Here is a 19,262-nt window from a genome sequence, read left to right as displayed (position 1 = left end):
TGTTGCAGTGAGCATATGTCATGAGTTTGTGTGGTGAATTGTTGGAGCATTACAGTGCTGCTGATTTACCAACTGAATTCTAGTAATAGAATTTATGATTCTAGATATTTTGAAGGCACCCAGCACATTTCTTCTTTAAGTTATTGTATAAAAGTGGTTCTCAGTGACCCAGGATGCTGGGGATAATTTGCTTTGAAGAGAAGTAGCTACAGTGATACAGTCTCTCATGCATGTGTATTATTGCTCTCCAGTGAACCTCGGATAGTAAGCCGGATTTTTCAATGTTGTGCATGGAATGGAGGCGTGTTCTGGGTAAGTGTAATTTTTTTTATTTCCTAACTTAAAAATTGAAGCACCAGTTTAAACCAGTGCACTGCTTCAGGGCTTTTATGGTTTCAGAGGTGATCTGTCAGGTTGGCTGCCTGGCTAAGATGGAAGGCGTTATGAATTGAGAGAAACCAGTAAGTTTCTAAGTTTTGATGTTTTATATAAAGGGGGACCCTCCTTAAAATATATAATTGAGCTACTGTATTCCCTAAGCAGACCATTATATTAATCTGGAGTCTGTTTCTCAAGTTCCTAATGCTGCTTGTTCGCCTGCTGATCAAATGAAATCTGTAGTGCTGCTCCACTGAATCGAATAGTACATTTACTCAGGTCAGCTTTCCAATAGGTGTTAATGAGTTTGATAGGGTTTATTCATGATTGTAGTAGGCATTTTGCAGCCTAATAAATCACTTGTCTCTTTTCATCTTCCATTAGACTTTGTCCTGATGGGTGAGGAACCAACATGGAAATGTTGAAAGGAAACAGTTCAATTATATATTTTGGTTGTATTTAAGAGAGGAGCGATCTTTCAGTGCTCTGCATTGATGGATCATAGTGTTTAATGTTTAATAGATGGTAGGCAAACAATTTGCTGTTAATAGAGAATGCACAATGTCTACATGAAATATCACTTTAAATCAGTGCTTATGGATCTTTGTCACTGTAGATGAAAGTTATTGCCCCATCTGATGCAGAGGTGTTTAGGTGCCAAATATGAAACAGCCTCTCAGTTTGCCAAAGCCATTCAGCATGGCAATGGCAGTGCAGTCAGACAAGATGGTACTTTTAGTAGGGTTCCTGCAGGAGATGGACACGTGGAGGCAGTTGAGAGTCTCTGGAGTGATTGCAGATTGGGTTGATGGATAGAGATAAGAGTAATAGAAGTGAACATTTAAGTGTCATTAACAAAACCTCTTCTATGGTTTCCTTGTTTCCTTTTTCCTTTAGCTTAGTCTCCTCTTGTTTTACCGAGTATTTATACCTGTACTTCAGTCAGTCACAGCACAGATAATTGGTAAGTACATAATTTGTTTCTGTAAAGAGTGCTAGGACATCAGCTCTCCTCAGGGTAAATAATTATCAGCATCTGTGTAGAAGACTAAGGCGACACTACTGCCAAGTGCCCCTACATCCTGCCTCTCCATCCTTGAGTTATTTCCCTCTCTCAAGTCTTTAACTGAGAGCAAAATCCAGGGGTGGCCACGCTGAGCCTGAGAAGGAGCCAGAATTTACCAATGTACATTGCCAAAGAGCCACAGTAATACGTCAGCAGCCCCCATTAGCTCCCCCCTGCTCCCAGCACCTCCCACCCACCAGCACACCTGCCGATCAGAGCCTCCCGTTCCCTCCCCATCAGCTGTTCCATGGCATGCAGGAGGCTCTGGGGGTGGGAGGGGGGGAGCAAGGGCATGGCAGGCTCAGGGGAGGGTGTGGGAAGGGGTGGAGTGGGGGCAGGGCTTGTGGCAGAGCCAGGGGTTGAGCAGTGAGCACCCCGCTCCCAGGATATTGGAAAGTTGGCACCTGTAGTTCCAGCCCCAGAGTCGATGCCTGTACAAGGAGCTGCATAGTAACTTCTGAAGAGCCGCATGTGGCTGCCACCTCTGTCCTTAGAAATGCTGAGCATCGCAGCTCCCACTGACTTGAGTGAGGGATGTGAGGACTCAGTACAACTCAGGATTTGACCCACTCAGTGTGGGCTGTGCCCTCCTCTTCCTGTGTTTTTCATGCATTAATGCTGCCATATCCTCTTTAGTGAACTGACTCAGATGAAAATTTTTAAAACTATCTATGGGATTTGGATGCTCAGGTCCCATTAAAATTAATGAGAATTGGACATCCACATTCCTTACCTTTTTGAAAATCTCAGCCAGATTTTCTTTTTCTTGTTTTTCTGTTGTGAAAACTGACACGTAAGCCTTAAAAAGCACACTTGGACAAAGTTAAACAATGTTCCAGTGACTTGATTAGCATGGCTTGTATCAGATAGAAAGATTGATGGGCAATTCTGCTAACAGACGGGGAAACGGGGAAGACCTTTTTTTGGAATGCTGTTTTAGTATTAAGCTAGTTACATAAGAACCTCCAAACTAGGTCAGACCAAAGGTCCATCTAGCTCAGTATCCTGTCTTCTGACAGTGGCCAGGGCCAGGGCCAGTGCCGGTGCCCCAGAGGGAATGAACAGAACAGGGAATGATCCAGCAATCCATCCCCTGTCGCCCATTCCCAGTTATTGTTTCTCCATGTGGGAATCCTGCTGCTGTTTATAATTACTTTCATTTAAATACTGTTCAGAGTGAATTTCTCACAAGCAGTACATCCTCCTCTTTATTGGGGGTGTAGCTTCTCATAGAGTTCACAATATGTAACATAGAAAGTTACCATTAGACATGGGATGAGTTGTTTTTTAATTGGTGTATTCTCTGACCAGCCAGTAAAGTCTAAAGCTGTTAAAATGAATTGTCTGGGATAAAAAGTGTTATATTTTGGAAGAGTCCTAATTTAAATGTTGTAAAGTGCTTTTTAAGTTAAGTGGCATGGATTGCAAATGCTATGTATTACTAATCACACTGACAGGAAAAGTCTCCACTCATTTTCATGGTCCTCATATTCTTCTTAAAACCATTGAAATTAAGCATTAATACTGAAAGCAAATGTAAAATCCAACATGTTAAAACTCAGTGCATGTGAATAGTAACATGTATTGAACTGTGGAGGTGAATGCCAGGAGGAGTTGGGGGTCTGCCTCTTAGTGTCAGTGGAAGTCTGTTTGTTAGCAATGTGATACAGTCACATTGCTTCCAGTTTTCTGTCATACGAGGAGGAGCTTCAGCATAGATCCAGGACAGCCACAGGCATGCCCAATAAGTGCTGACGTGAGGCAAACTAGAAGTAGGGCTGCCAAGCGTTTTTGGGCTTGGAGAACACTGAAAATACAGGAAAAACTGATCTTCGGTTGCTTTGTCCCTGAGTAAGTTCTTCTCCCATAACACAAACACATACAGCAAAGCTCCAACTATCTAAACAAAGAACTTTTTGGGAAGAAAGGGAGATACAGTCAGTGATATTGACTGTTTAATTTTTGGGAGGTCCTCTAGCACTACAGTGATGGACGCCATATAAGTACCTAAACAGGCAAATGTCTTACCCTTACCCTATGTCTCCTGACCTGTCTGTGTCTCCCGTCCTCTAGTTCTGTTTTGTTTAACACTGTTTCTCTTTTTCTTTGTCTCCTACCCTCTTCTCTCTTGCCTCCCCCCACATCTTTGTCCACCTCCTTTCCCTCTTGCTGACACTCTCTACCCTTTTGCCTTACTCCATTCTGTCCTTTTACTCTCATCTCTGTCCCTTTCTTCCTGTTGCTGGGTCAGCTTTCCCCACTGTTCAGATGTCTGGTTTGCTCATGATGTGCATGCTGTAATTGTTGCTTCTTTTTCCCTTTTCCCACTCTGAGTGTTCAGGGAGAGCAGGGACCAGAATGCTGATTAGAGCGAGCACTTGAGGAGCAGATAGGTCAGGGAATCTCGCTACAAGTATTAGAAACCTCTTACAGAGTTATCCATCAAAACAAAGGAGAACCCCATTTTTTTCCTGGGTGTTCTGGGCCTCTCATCTCCTGAGAACCAAAACACACAGCTTTGATAACATCTGTTCAAAACAGTATTTGAGTATAGGCGAGAGCTGTCTGTCTTCCCATGTGTCTGCTGCATGACATATTAGTTGCAGAATGCTTTCTCTTCCCATCCATATACGTTTTCAGCAAATAAGTGTCAAACCCGGAAACCTTATTCCTAATGATGGAAGAGGAAACTATGTTCCTGCTTATACCACAAGAAAGCGAAAGCCATTGTTTTTGAACCAGTAGGATGCTTTTTGGCAGTCCCAAAGCAAATGTTCCCATAGGATTAACCACTGGTTCCCTATGGAAGTACTGCAGCTAGGATATTATTAGAAGTAAATAAAGAGCAGGTGCATGAAAATGGGTCTGTAAAGAAGGGAAGTAGGAAATGGCCCTTCCTGGTTTTATCTATTTCCCTTTTTGTAGTAGGACCAGACTATCACATCTGTACAAAGGAGGCCGCTGTTAGCTATTTCTCCATTGTAACTGTAGGTTGTGCAGTCTGAAATGAAGAGAATCCCATGTGCATGTTGCTGATAGGGACTGTATTCTTATTTTGAAGGTGACCCCTCACTACATGGTGATGTCTGGTCCTGGCTGGAATTTATCCTCACCTCTATTTTCGGTGCCCTTTGGGTCCTTCCTCTCTTTGTGCTCAGTAAAGTCGTCAATGCCATCTGGTTTCAGGTAGGTGAGGAGGATGCGGAACAGCCCTCAGTAGCTATGGGAGCAGGAGTTCACATTAAACAAGTGACATAGCATATGCTGTGTTACGGGTGGGTCAGTTAAGACCATAGAGCAAGAGTACAACCCACAGCCTCCTTTATTTTTCATATCGATGGTGACCAGTCAGACTGAGGTGGAACATTGCGTACTGGAACAAGTAGTCTCCACAGACTGGCACCTCTGTAAATGAGCCGTAACCTGCTTTATTTCGTAAGGTCTTCTGGGTCAAACAAGCTACTAGTGTGGCCCTTATTTGGACAACATGTGGACGGCCATGTGCTCTGTTCTGTATAATGCCATAAAAGGAACATTTCTACATAAAGCTTATTGTTCCAGATGTGTTGAGTGTGTTGGCAGGTGCACTGTGGAATATGTGCACTGTGTTTCATGATGATGGAGAGATGGCTTGCTGCTTTTTGGGAGAAATCATCACTGTTATGTGATTGGCAATATGTTTGGAAAATACGCAATGGAGACAGCATGGTGATGTGATTAGAGAAAGGGACTGGGAGTCGTGAGACCTGAGTTCTAGTCTCAGCTCTGCCACTGGCTTACTGAATGACTTTGGACTCTGTGCCTCAGTTTCTCCATTTGTAGCAATGGGGTTAATGATACCCAGGTTTCTAAAGTACTCTGAGCACCTTGAATGAAAAGTGCAAACCCTTATTACTGTGTCTAATAAGCTGCTGAGCTAAAGCTGTTACTGCATCAGTAAGAAAACAAGATTGCACCCTGAAAGTGTACTCAGTGGAATCTGCATGCTGACTGCAGATCAGTAGCGCAGTCACTCGTGTTAATTGTCTTTGTAAATTCGTTTCCCTGAAATGTTTCTCTGTTTCAGGACATAGCAGATTTGGCATTTGAGGTTTCCGGAAGAAAGCCCCAGCCCTTTCCCAGTGTCAGTAAAATCATTGCTGACATGCTATTTAACCTCCTCCTGCAAGCACTGTTTCTCATCCAGGTGAGATTAGACCTATCTTGGGTTCTGTATCTGGGTCAGTAGAGAACCAAGTACATATTAGCTGTGAAATGCTGAGGGGGAGATGCCAAACCATTCTGCTGTTCGAATGCAGCTGTTGGCATTAGTGGCCGCCTTGGAAGAGAGAGAGCCTCTTGGCTGGAGTGGGGAGCTGTGACCAGGAGACTGTTATATGCAGAAAATTGTGGTCAAATTGATTGATGTTCCCAAAGTGACAGGATGAGCTTTGCTAGAAGGAAGGTGGGGTTCGGATGGTTCTGTTGGAGGGCGGGAGAATAAAATTAAAACTACAAGAAAGCAAGGTCCTCTCTAATTGTGCTCCCCTATCACTCGCTAGGGTAAAGATAAAAGTATTGTGTCCCTGCTGTGCTGTACAGAAATCCACCACTGCAGAAAGCAAACTCAATCAATTTCTTCTCTTCCTCTGCAGGGGATGATTGTGAGCCTTTTCCCAATTGATATCATTGGCCAGTTGGTTAGCCTTCTGCACATGTCGCTGCTCTACTCCTTGTACTGCTTTGAATACCGCTGGTTTAATAAAGGTTAGTGCTACCCTTCACTTCCAAGGCTAACAGCGTGTGTCTGGGGACATTCTGCATTGCTGGGAATATTTTAAATGCATAAGCTTCCCGATAGGAGGACAATCGAGTTTCAAACACATTTTATCCAGACAAGTAACTTGGGATGTTTCCAAGTGATCTCTCTCTCTGTCACCCTTCCTCCTCCCTTACCTCAAGAGTATGGAATATGAGCCTCTCTTTAGAGAATGAATCTCTGCTGTATTTGCAAATTTGTTTTTTCAGAGCATTAAACCTTACTAGCTGATCGATTTATTGTGCTGTTTACAAGAGAGGGATTTGACTAGGAGATGATTTTCACTTGTACTACTCTAATAAATGGTCTCGCCTGTTTATCCATATTTGGATGTTAGTGTCCCAGTAATGGGCCTGAGTATAGGAGCAGAGGTGTTGCCCAAAGATGAGACACGTCAATAAGATGGATAAAACAGAGCAGCACCCCAAAGCACCTCACAGTTGGGAGTGAGATCCTGCTGTTAGGGGGACTACATAGGCAATGGATCAACCATACCACTTATGGTCCAAGAGACTGTTCTATTGAGAGAGAGGAATGTTGGCTGCAACACTGGCATGTTATCCCTGACTTTCTTTAGAAGGTGCTGTGGGAACATTTCCACCTGAAACAGTCACCAGAGATGGGCAGATGGGACTTCAGCATCTTGTCTGAAGTCTGGCACCTCTGACATCTCAGCCAATCCCTCTCTGGTGCATGCTCCATTGCAGTGTGAATCCAAATCCTGATAGGGATCTTGACTCCACCCCTTTCTGGCATCAAGGTGTGAGAGCAGCACAGACACGAGGGGGGTGAATACATCATTTCACAATCCATTGAACACTGGCTGAGAAGGGGCCACTATAGATGACTTACTGCCCTTCTCTGTTTTTCTGTGACTGAATGCTCTGGTTGTGCTGTGCTTAATCTCTTGCCTGCCTATTCACTGAGGCTATAGCAGAGATGAGAAATAGTCACATGGTGTTTGAAGCAGGGCAGGGAAGATGAGTAGAATAATAAACATTTGTTTGAGGGCCAGATGCAGTCTGAAATTCTCCTGGTGGTTCTCACTTGAAAGCCTTGGATTTGGTCCCTGTCTGACTTGGTTTGCAGCGTACCATAGAATTCTCAGTTCCAGGGAAAAACAAGGTTCTCTTGTATAGTGGTTTTTCAGCTCCAAATATTTTTCACTCCATGGAATTAAGTCCAGGAACTAAATCCAAAGAGGCAATCTTACCATCATTGGAACAATCTGAATTCTAAATTCAGCTAGAGAAAAAACACTAGAAGAAAAGAGAACTTCCATTTCTGATGCTAGAGCTCTGGGTTGGCAAGGAGCCTGATGATGAATGTCAGGTAGGCCCAGCCACCTCTTGCTTTGTAATGCACATATTCAGACATGCAGAACATGAACATTTACTTGTCTCTCACACCTATGGTAAAATTGTTTTAATTGTTTAACCTTTTCCAGCAAAGGTAATAGAAGAAAAAAGAAATGCTGGTATCTTTTTCCTTTCAGATTAGAGAGAGATGCCTTGAAAACTTGTGCTGACAAAAGATCCCATGTTACTTTTCACAAGAGGAGTGTTAGTTCAGTTTTCCCAATTGGAATAACTTAATTTTGCCACCTACCTTCAACTATTAGTGAAGTTTCAGCCGAACATAGCGTTATTTTGTATCACACCATACGTTGCAGGCCATTTTAGGCATAAAAATACAGGAAGTTCATAATCTAAATTAGATTCTTCATTTAACACCGTAAGTGTTCTGTATTTTTACAGTCCACTGATAAATTAGTGCCACATTTATTCTAAATGTGTCTGCATTTAAATGATGGTAGATGTGATTTTTATCAAGGGGAAAAACCGTTAGAAGAAAGTTTAAAAAAAGCAGTGGGGAAGAAGGTAGAAACCTATTATATTTTTTTAAAAAGCATAGTCCTCCATATTTTAATTGAGCTGACCAGCTTTTCTGAGGTTAGTCTTTGAAGTCTTGATGTTATCTAAACTTGGAGTTTAATCAACTGCTATTTGTCTTGTGCCTTTTGTCTTACCAACTCAATGGGTCCAGTAAACCAAGTTTATATTCTGCTTTTTACTACAAAAGTGGCAAAACAATTAGGTTTTTACACTCTGAAGAACATCTCTGTTTCTATGGTGTTGTAAATCAGGGATCCCTTGTCAGATTTTATTGAAGCATGATAGAAAAATTCTACTGTCGTCTCAGGCTTCACATACCACTTTTGAGGCTGATGTCTTTTGTTTGTGGATTTTATAGGGTAGAGCCAAAATCTAATTTATAATAGAAACTTGTTTGCAACCTTAACTATGGAATGGCCAATACAGCTCCCTTATGTAGTTTATAAATTACTTTGGGATCATTCAGGATGCCTGGCACTCTAGAAATGTGAGATTTAGTGACAACACATGCTCTTTATCCCAAACTTTCCTGCCTTAGTTCCTTAAATTTCTGTACATTAACTTGTGTTTTTATTAGGAATTGAAATGCATCAACGGTTATCCAACATTGAGAGGAACTGGCCCTATTACTTTGGATTTGGTTTACCACTGGCTTTTCTCACTGCAATGCAGTCTTCTTACATCATCAGGTGACTTCAACTGTAAATTGGGAGCACTGGGCGTTTTTGCTTTGAGGGTGATGAATGCAGAGGTAACATGTCCCCCCAAATACCACCCAAAATTCCCACCCTCCAAGATACCACCAACCCCTGCAGATCAGAGGAGTATATCTGCTTCCACAGCACCATAGGGAAATAGCTCTGCTAATAAGTAGTTGGAGGGGAAAGTACATTGAAGAATAAGGAAGGTTTTTCCATTAAAATCAGAAATGTAGTGCAGATTCTTCCACCGAACTACCATACAACTATGAAACATATTTGGATAGTAGAATCTCCCCTACTTCCTGCCTCACTGTATTGACCATTCTGGAGGCACAGTGGCTGGGAAAAGCTTATAAATCCTCTCACTGCTCAGAAATCATCTCTTTGCTGAGATGATGTCATTGCTGTTTGCTTTATGATTTCTCGTCCTGCTCTCATTCTGCTGTAACCTTTTCCCATACGGTTGGAATACTCTTACAGATGGAGCCAACATTAGTGGCATGTTTTCTCTTATACTTAAAATGTAGAGCAGTAAGCAGAGCTAGCAGGGGCCACGATTTATTGATGCAGACAAGCTTCTCTGTGATGAGCTGCATTTCTAACTGTGTCAGCCCTGCCTAAGGTGACACTGAGACAGCATATATGTGGGAGGTAAAATCCAATTCCAGTGTCAAGCTGTGTATCTGTCTCTTCTTCTGAAAGTTCACTGAATACTTACTCTTAAAAGAACACTGTAGTGGATCCCAGCAGGGAAGGGTTTAAGCATGCCCAGATTCTATTGGAGTTACTTGTCCTTTATTTACATTGTTGATTCCGCACCTTTTGCTCGTCTTCCATGTGACTGAGATTGTCTCATTTAAAGCTGCGGTGAAGTGCTGATGGTTGCAGTAGTAGTCCCGTGAAGCCCACAGCAATCTCTGTTTAATATGCAGATGCAGCCTATGGAAGCTACATGATACTCTCTCTTGATGTGAGCTGCCGGAAAATGTTGTCTCTGCACAATGTGTTTCCTTATTAAATATTGTGACTGGTGTCATCTGCTCCATTTATATAAATTCAGTGTGGCCCTTGGTTGGGCTGTTTGATTTCCCGTGTGTTTAAAGGTGCTTCATTTCATCCTTCTCCAGTCCCTGCGAAGGGATGTCCTGAAATCAGCTTCCATTGCATGGGGGAGGTCATTTTCCTGTGTAACCTTATTATGACACCAACCTATAGTAATTGGCTTTTTGCTCAATGTGCCGTCTTCTCTTTGCAGTGGCTGCCTGTTCTCCATTCTTTTCCCTCTGTTTATCATCAGCGCCAATGAAGCAAAGACACCTGGGAAAGCATAGTAAGTATTTTCCTTAGGAAACTCAGAGTTGATTTTAATTAACATGATAATGCTAGATGCAGGATGAACTGACACTCGAATCTGTGACCTAAAACAGGGCTTTAGCAGTACTGTGCTTGGTAAGTCAGGGGATGCCCATGTACATCTCTGAAGATATTGGTCATGTAATGATGAAAGGTTGGGACACCTTGATTAATTTAAAATAGAGGAAATTAAACAGAGAGGACATTGTGTTAACACTTCAAAAGGGTGTGTTATTGGTAAGGGAAAGGTTCTCTGCGGTTATTGATAGACCTGCACTGAACTTTAAATCCTCTTACATCACACTCCCTGAGCTGAGTGCGGGTATGCCAAAACCCTGCAATTCCTGGGCAGCCATCAGCTCAGCTCTTATCTGCAACTTCAAGCTTTTCAAGACAGACTTAACCCCAAGGTTGGAATAATTGCGTCTGCTTTGTCCTCCCTACGTAGATACAAGGATGGAATGGAGGCATCCTGCATTTTCCAGGGGGTTTTGATAACTGTGCCTACATTAGGTCTTTACTCTTCATTACTGTAGAGTGTATCTACTAATCTGTGGGTATGTCTGCACTACGAAATTAGGTCGAACTTATAGAAGTCAGTTTTTTAGAAATCGGTTTTATATATTCGAGTGTGTGTGTCTCCACAGAAAATGCTCTAAGTGCATTAACTCGGCAGAGTGCTTCCACAGTACCGAGGCTAGAGTCGACTTCCGGAGCGTTGCACTGTGGGTAGCTATCCCACAGTTCCCACAGTCTCCGCTGCCCACTGGAATTCTGGGTTCAGATCCCAATGCCTGATGGGACTAAAACATTGTCGCGGGTGGTTCTGGGTACATATCGTCAGGCCCCCGTTCCCTCCCTCCCTCCATGAAAGCAAGGGCAGACAATCGTTCCGCGCCTTTTTTCCTGAGTTACCTGTGCAGACGCCATACCACGGCAAGCATGGAGCCCGCTCAGCTCACTGTCACCGTATGTCTCCTGGGTGCTGGCAGACGCGGTACTGCATTGCTACACAGCAGCAGCAACCCATTGCCTTGTGGCAGCAGACGGTGCAATAGGACTGGTAGCCGTCATCGTCATGTCCGAGGTGCTCCTGGTCGCTTCTGTGAGGTCGATCAGGAGCGCCTGGGCAGACATGGGCGCAGGGACTAAATTTGGAGTGACTTGATCAGGTCATTCTCTTTAGTCCTGCAGTCAGTCCTATTGAACCATCTTATGGTGAGCAGGCAGGCGATACGGATTGCTAGGAGTCCTATTGCATCATCTTCTGCCGGGCAGGCAAGAGATGAGGATGGCTAGCAGTCCTATTGTACCACCTTCCGCCGAGCAGCCATGAGATGTGGATGGCATGCAGTCCTTCTGCACCGTCTGCTGCCAGCCAAAGATGTAAAAGATAGATGAAGTGGATCAAAACAAGAAATAGATCAGATTTGTTTTGTACTCATTTGCAAACCCCGCCCCCCGTCTACGGGACTCATTCCTCTAGGTCACACTGCAGTCACTCACAGAGAAGGTGCAGCGAGGTAAATCTAGCCATGTATCAATCAGAGGCCAGACTAACCTCCTTGTTCCAATAAGAACAATAACTTAGGTGCACCATTTCTTATTGGAACCCTCCGTGAAGTCCTGCCTGAAATACTCCTTGATGTAAAGCCACCCCCTTTATTGATTTTAACTCCCTGTAAGCCAACCCTGTAAGCCGTGTCGTCAGTCGCCCCTCCCTGTGTCAGAGCAACGGCAAACAATCGTGCATCTGAGTTGAGAGTGCTGTCCAGAGCAGTCACAATGGAGCACTCTGGGATAGCTCCCGGAGGCCAATACCGTCGAATTGTGTCCACAGTACCCCAAATTCGACCCGGCAAGGCTGATTTAAGCGCTAATTCACTTGTCGGGGTAGAGTAAGGAAATCGATTTTAAGAGCCCTTTAAGTCGAAATAAAGGGCTTCATCGTGTTAACGGGTGCAGGTTTACATTGATTTAACGCTGCTAAATTCGACCTAAAGTCCTAGTGTAGACCAGGGCTGTGTTGTGAAGACACTCATTATCCTAGAATATACTAAGCAAAATATAAAAACGGACAAAGGGAGCTTCTTGCTGCACTGTTCTGTTAATGTGTTCGTGTGTGTGCGTGCGCGTATGTGTGCAAGAGACACCAATTGAGACTTTGGGATTGGAGCTCACAGCATTTGTTCTGTGTTTCAGCCATTTCCAGCTGCGTCTCTTCTCCTTGGTGGTTTTCCTCAGCAACAGACTCTTTCACAAGACAGTTTACCTTCAGTCCACCCTGAGCAGCTCCTCCTCAGTAGATAGACTGCCCTCTCCTCGCTCATCCCCTGCCAAACAGAAGGCTGCTTTGAGGCACTGAACCACAACCAAAGGGGTGTGTGTGTGTGTGTCATCCTTGGCTGCTACATGTGCCCCTGTGACCTAGGGAAGGGCAGGACCCATTCTGCCAAGGGGCTTGTGCATTTCCCCACCAGTCACCATTGTAAGCGCCACTTGGACATTGGTTTTGTGTCACACTGAGAACGTGGATGGAAATCTCTGGAAAAGTCTGGATTTTTAACACCTTTGTGAGTTTTAAAAAGCCGGGTTCTCTGTGCTTGTTTTATAGAGTGTAACAGACCTGTGCCTGTACTGTTTTGTATACTCTTTTCCTGTGCCATTTCCCTCCATACCCCAGGAAGAATGGTTTTGTAATCCACGTTTTGCTGTAGCTTTGTGGAGCTGATGGGAGTCTTTAAAGTAGATTGCGCCACAACTGTTGGATTCCTCAATGATCATAGTTCTTTGTATATTGTATCTCAGGTCAGGTTTTTGTAATTCTTGCTGTGCTGAAAAGCAGAATTGGAAGACAAACTGGATCATGCTGATCTAGGGGCAAGATCAATTTATACAGAGAGGGGACTCCCCCAGCCCACTATCCAATGAGCTCCAGTCAAGCTCTTTCTGTCAACTGGCAAACTTTGGGTCTTTCGTCAATACAAGACCTGGACAAGTGCCACCTTTCTGTATCCAGGATATATACTGGAGGGCATCAACTTTCATCAGGATGAAGCAAATTCCTAACCTAAACAGCAGAATGTGGTGGGTTTTTTTTAAATCCTGTTTGGAGCTGGTGAAAGCTCCTGAAATTTCAAAGGGAAATTGTATAAACGAGGTCAGGAACTGAAATGGAAACTTATTGAAACACTTTAACTCTGTAGTTGGGTTATAAGGTTTTTTTAATGTATCTTTTTGTCTCAGCAATCAGATGCTTTTGAAAATTAGTGTCTGCCAGTTTTCCGTGGAGACACCATGCATACTGGCGGTATTTAAAAAAAAATTCAAAATTATGAGGTTCCAAACTGTATCCAGACAACACAAGGGAGAACAATCGGTTTCTACTGGACTCATGGGATAACATACAGACCTGGGCTACACCATTGCCCTGCTTAAAGTAGGTAGTGTGCCTCTTGGGGAAGAGAGAGAGCTTGTTCAATTAACATGAAAGGCTCCAAGTCTGTCGCCATGGTGACACTATCTCTACTGCAATTGTTGTCCCAGCATAGGTGGAATGGTATTGGCCAAAGTACACTTAAGTGGTTGTAGCTGCAGTGAAACTGCTTCGTCAGCTCAGGATGTGTGAATTCATGTGCGTGTGTCTGTAAGTCTCTGTGTGTGTATATATACTCTGTATACACAAAGGGAGGGTGAGCAATCCTGGTTCTAGACAGTGTTCTTCTTGCATGTAACATTTCTGTTTGGCAGAAAAAAAATCTGTGAAATTCAAGAAGCCCTTGGTTTTTCAGAACTGAGGTTGGTCTACAGATAAACTTTTCTCTAGTATTTTCACACTGAAATATTAAACGAAAATGAACAAAAATTCAAAAATTGCAGTGGGTTCTGCCTGAGCACTGAAGTTAATGTTAAGAGGAAAAACTGCATTTTACTGTGGATGGGTCATTCTTAAAGTCTAAATTGCAATCCAGGGACTTTAAGGCTCTACATGTGGGAAGGGTGGTGGGGGAGATTTGGGAAACAGTTCAGTGCAACTTGATACTGGAGGCAAATGGAAATAGAATTTGAACTTCCCTTAAGCTTCTCTAAATAATGTAAATGATTCTCTTGGCTTGCTACAAAGCACTCTCAAAGTAATAGTAGAGAGAGCCACTTCTGGATGTTACGTACTCTCTTCCAGCAAGCTACAGGGAAGAGAAGGGGCAGATTCATATGAGAGTATTTTGAAAATGAACATTTTTGAAAGGGATTGTATACAATCTTATTTTACTGTACAAACAAAACCTAAATGACAATATACTAACCTATTACATTATTGACACAAATCAAGCATTTCAAAGCAAGGAAATAGTTTTGGACACTACATCTGACATTGCCCACTTAATAAGCAACCATATTGTTATCAGGAATTCAAAGATATGCACATCTTTAACTACACCAGGTGCATGAGTTTTCAAGGAGATTTAACTCCATGGAAAGTTTGAAGGGGCAGTAATGAGCTTGTTTTAAGCCAAAGGGAGGAAGACAAATGATAGACAATTCAGCATTCAGAGCAGGGTAACTTTAATGGCCTGCAACTCAAAAACAGCTTGACTAATTTTGCAAAAACTTCCTTTGTTGCTTTCTGAGTAAACGTGGCAGTTTTCAGATCAAACTGATTTACTAATTCAAAGTTAGATCGGGGCTAAAAGTGGGCAATGGAATGGAAGTTGGTTCCAAATGGAACTGAATGGGCTACTGCCTTTCTCCAATATGCAAACTGTTATACACATCTATTGTTTGATATCACATATATAGATTAACATGGCTATGGGAATCTTCCTTCTTGGGCTAACATGATAAATTAATGATGCCTTAACTGAAATAAACAGCATGGAGGAGAGTTAGACTGGGCATGTAACCTAGTACCTTTTCTAGTTTATCATGCTTAAACACGCTTCTTGCTTGAAGGATGCTAGCAAGACTTCCCTGGCCAATGGTACTGGGCTGAAGTCTGGCCACCATCAGCTGGATAGTGATTGAAGGCTATGAAAGTGACAGGGGTCATTTGAGGGAAACTCCATGTTCTAATATACTCTTCGTTGTGGTCTGGGCTGCATGAGTAGCTTAAGAGTTAATGAAACATAGAACAGCCAGAGAGGTATTCCTGCATTCCTTGCCAGTGTACCAGCCAGCTTCCTCCCTCTACCCGAAATAGCTTTCCAACCATGTTTGGCCTGTCAGTTTTCTGGACAAAAACCTCTGTTCCAGACAGGGCCTGCTGTTTCTTATTCAGCTATGCACCATCAAATGACCAGTGCTGTTTGCCGCTCTGGTCTGCTGATTGACAAAGGAGGCTAAATTCCATAGTGAGCTACAGCACGCACAAGAGGCAGGCAGCAGTAATGCAGTGGAGTTCAGCAAACAAGCTCATTACGAGACTTCCCCTCCCTGCCTAAGCGAACCAGGTCCAAAAGGCTACAAACCCAATACTGTGGGTAGGATTCTTCTCCTCTTAGTGTGGCCTTGTTGACCGCCAGCAGGTCTCGCCTATCTAGGAAAAGGGAGTAGAAGCTTCTCCTTTGTTAGCCTGTCAGTGGAGGCCTTCCATCTTTCTGTCCAGCACACTACACAGTGCTGCATTATTTAGAGGTGAACAAAATGGGGAATTCACAGGTTCCAAAGAATGAACCAAGCCCTTCACTGAGATGATGATGGGTTTCTTCATAGAGTTACAAGGCAATGGACCCAGCTGCTGTTTGTTCCCATAGCAATCAGAGCAAGACAAACGCTGAGGAAGGGAGCAGCACGACATAAGGTGCCAGCGGGTTTGCAAGGGCACTGCTGTGACAGCGAGTATGTGGGAATGTTTCCTAGGCTGTCAAAAATAGAATGCAAGGAGGAGATTCAGTTAAGCCATCCCAGCGGGTAAGGATTTCAAGAAGCCATGTGCTCAACCATGTAGCTCCTGTCCACTGAAAGTTCATGAGTCGGGGAAAGAGAAGGGAACGTACGGTGAGGAAAGTAGGATTTAATTCTCTTACATATGTAACCGATGGGAGATTTAAGATCTGTAGACTAAAAATGTCTGTGGGTAGCTTGGAGTGAGGGGTTACACCGCTGCTGTGCCCTGTCCTTGGGCAGACTCTCCTGCCCCTTTTCCAAGCCCTACCCATGGCCCTAACTCACTTTTATGTGGCCTCCTTTTGCAGCGTGCTGAACATTGCTGTGTGCGCCACATAAAATAGGAGGTAGCACCGGCCGCTAGATGGTCGCTAATGGTTGTGTAATTAGTACAGTGTCACCTTTAGCATGATTAAAGCTCTGGGTAAAATCCTGCTCACAAAGGCAGCCACGCTGAAGTTAATGGGACGAGTTATAGGAGTATAATGAGCAGAATTTGGCTGAGATAATATCTCCTGGGATTCACAGAAGAGAGAATCTTTCAGATACTCCTCGTCTCTCAGCGTAACTTTAAGGCTGCCAGAAAGTCATTGCATCATTCTGTGTTGATGCAGCGTTGGGATGTGATGGGAAGATGCTGCACTCCAGAGGAGTCTCGCACCAAAATTCCCTTTCGGTCTGAGAAATTTGCAAATGCACAGGAATCCAGCCTCTTCTCAGAGAGCTATGTGAGCATATAGTCACTCTGTGTTGTCCCACTACACCTGCTGGAATTGTATTTAATCCACAGCAGTACATAGCCCATAGACTCAGATTTATTTAAAGATACAGAATGAGTACATCAGGTAATGGAGTTCCCCCTCTTTTCCAACTGATTGCATCCACAATTTGGAGAAAGTGTACCCAGATGTGAGGAAAGAGAGTCAGGGGGAAAGAGACAATGTAACATTGTAGAAAGCAAGGGGTAGACTAACAACTGGACAGAAAAGTCACTCTGCAACAAGTCAAAGCAGCACACATGAGAAGAAAAAAGGAAAAGAAAGTGGCCTGGAGATGGAGAGAATGAGTTGAAAATGTAAGGAGAAAGGGGGAGGGGGGGGAATGAAAAAAGATAATCAAGTTCACATTGTTTTCTGGTGAGTAACTTCAAGGATGCTGCTTTAGTTTATTATACTATCTCCAAATTTGGAAAAAAAAGATCTTGAGCTTATGGGATGTCAATAGTTTAGGCTGCTCTGGATCCTGCAGGCAGCTAATCAGAGAAGCCAGAGCAGATACTGGGATATTCACCAGGCTGCACGCTGCTCTCCATGCAGGATGCAGCTCTGGGTGTCTCTTACAGCAGTTATCTAGTTATCTTGAGTTATAAATCAAATGTTACCCCAGCTTGACTCCCTCCCACCCACCCACAAAATTCTCTAACTCAAGGTTAGGGGTGCTTGGAGCTCAAGCAGGCTGGCCCATCCAGGCGTGTGGGTTAAAGCCCCAGTTATGCTGATGCTGGAGCTAGTAATGTCGTGGGGATGCAACAGCTCCAGTTACAACTGCTCAGCAGCAGCCAACGCCGTTGCTCTGGGCTACTCCTAACACCAGGGTAGGTCTACACAGTGAAAAAACTCCACAGCAGCAAACCCCAGAGCCTGGACCCCCAGCCGGAGCCCTCATCGCCCTGCCCCGACCCCCACCCCCTTCCCCGTCCTGGTGAAAATGAGCGAGTGAGGAAGTGGGCTGGGGTTTTCGGTTTTGTGCGATCAGAAAGTTGGCAACCCTGGGGGAACGGGGGACCCCACCAAGCCGGACAGCCCAGGGGGCGGGGAGTGAGCCCGCGGGGGCCCCGGATAGCCCGGGGGTCGGGGCGGGCGGGGAGTGAGGCGGGGGGGTGGACAGCCGGGGGGGGCGGGGGCGGGGAGTGAGGCCGGACAGCCCGGGGCGGGGGCGGGGAGTGAGGCCGGGGGGGGCCCGGACAGCCCCAGGGGGGGTGGAGAGTGAGGCCGGGGGGGGGCGGACAGCCCCGGGGGGGCGGGGAGTGAGGCCGGGGGGGGCGGACAGCCCCGGGGGGGCGGACAGCGAGGCGGGGGGGGGGCGGACAGCCCCGGGGGGGCGGGGAGTGAGGCCGGGGGGGGGCGGACAGCCCCGGGGGGGCGGGGGCGGGGAGTGAGGCCGGGGGGGGCGGACAGCCCCGGGGGGCGGGGAGTGAGGCCGGGGGGGCGGACAGCCCCGGGGGGGCGGGGGCGGGGAGTGAGGCCGTGGGGGGGGGTGGACAGCCCCGGGGGGGCGGGGGCGGGGAGTGAGGCGGGGGGGGGCGGACAGCCCCGGGGGGGCGGGGGCGGGGAGTGAGGCCGGGGGGGGGCGGACAGCCCCGGCGGGGGCGGGGAGTGAGGCCGGGGGGGGCGGACAGCCCGGGGGGGCGGGGGCGGGGAGTGAGGCGGGGGGGGGCGGACAGCCCCGGGGGGGCGGGGAGTGAGGCCGGGGGGGGCGGACAGCCCCGGGGGGGCGGGGGCGGGGAGTGAGGCCGGGGGGGGCGGACAGCCCCGGGGGGCGGGGGCGGGGAGTGAGGCGGGGGGGGGGGCGGACAGCCCCGGGGGGGCGGGGAGTGAGGCCGGGGGGGGGCGGACAGCCCCGGGGGGGCGGGGAGTGAGGCCGGGGGGGGCGGACAGCCCCGGGGGGGCGGGGGCGGGGAGTGAGGCCGGGGGGGGCGGACAGCCCCGGGGGGGCGGGGGCGGGGAGTGAGGCCGGGGGGGGGGTGGACAGCCCCGGGGGGGCGGGGGCGGGGAGTGAGGCCGGGGGGGGGTGGACAGCCCCGGGGGGCGGGGGCGGGGAGTGAGGCGGGGGGGGGGCGGACAGCCCCGGGGGGGCGGGGAGTGAGGCCGGGGGGGGGCGGACAGCCCCGGGGGGGCGGGGGCGGGGAGTGAGGCCGGGGGGGGCGGACAGCCCCGGGGGGCGGGGGCGGGGAGTGAGGCGGGGGGGGGGCGGACAGCCCCGGGGGGGCGGGGAGTGAGGCCGGGGGGGGGCGGACAGCCCCGGCGGGGGCGGGGAGTGAGGCCGGGGGGGGCGGACAGCCCCGGGGGGCGGGGGCGGGGAGTGAGGCGGGGGGGGGGGCGGACAGCCCCGGGGGGGCGGGGAGTGAGGCCGGGGGGGGCGGACAGCCCCGGGGGGGCGGGGGCGGGGAGTGAGGCCGGGGGGGGCGG

At 47.0% G+C, this 19,262-nt stretch overlaps 1 protein-coding gene across 3 annotated transcripts in view; it reads left to right on the top strand.

Annotated features, from left to right (window-relative positions):
* Window positions 1-14,064, top strand: part of EI24 (EI24 autophagy associated transmembrane protein) — a 39,730-nt gene extending 25,666 nt beyond the window's left edge. For 2 of the 3 annotated variants that reach the window (XM_073320766.2, XM_073320765.1), the window contains exons 4-11: window positions 252-312; window positions 1,276-1,342; window positions 4,506-4,630; window positions 5,511-5,630; window positions 6,079-6,190; window positions 8,715-8,826; window positions 10,094-10,168; window positions 12,394-14,064. In XM_073320766.2, coding sequence (XP_073176867.1) covers window positions 252-312; window positions 1,276-1,342; window positions 4,506-4,630; window positions 5,511-5,630; window positions 6,079-6,190; window positions 8,715-8,826; window positions 10,094-10,168; window positions 12,394-12,556 — 835 coding nt within the window. In that variant the 3' untranslated portion in view covers window positions 12,557-14,064. The remainder of the gene's footprint in view (window positions 1-251; window positions 313-1,275; window positions 1,343-4,505; window positions 4,631-5,510; window positions 5,631-6,078; window positions 6,191-8,714; window positions 8,827-10,093; window positions 10,169-12,393) is intronic. The other variant, XM_073320767.1, reaches the window with a different exon arrangement.
* The last annotated feature ends 5,198 nt before the right edge of the window (window positions 14,065-19,262 follow it).

Source organism: Lepidochelys kempii, chromosome 22 (assembly GCF_965140285.1).
Source record: "Lepidochelys kempii isolate rLepKem1 chromosome 22, rLepKem1.hap1, whole genome shotgun sequence".
Classification (NCBI taxonomy): Eukaryota; Metazoa; Chordata; order Testudines; family Cheloniidae; genus Lepidochelys; species Lepidochelys kempii.
The sequence above is the reverse complement of the archived record's forward strand: the minus strand, read 5'-3'. Positions and strand labels throughout refer to the sequence as shown.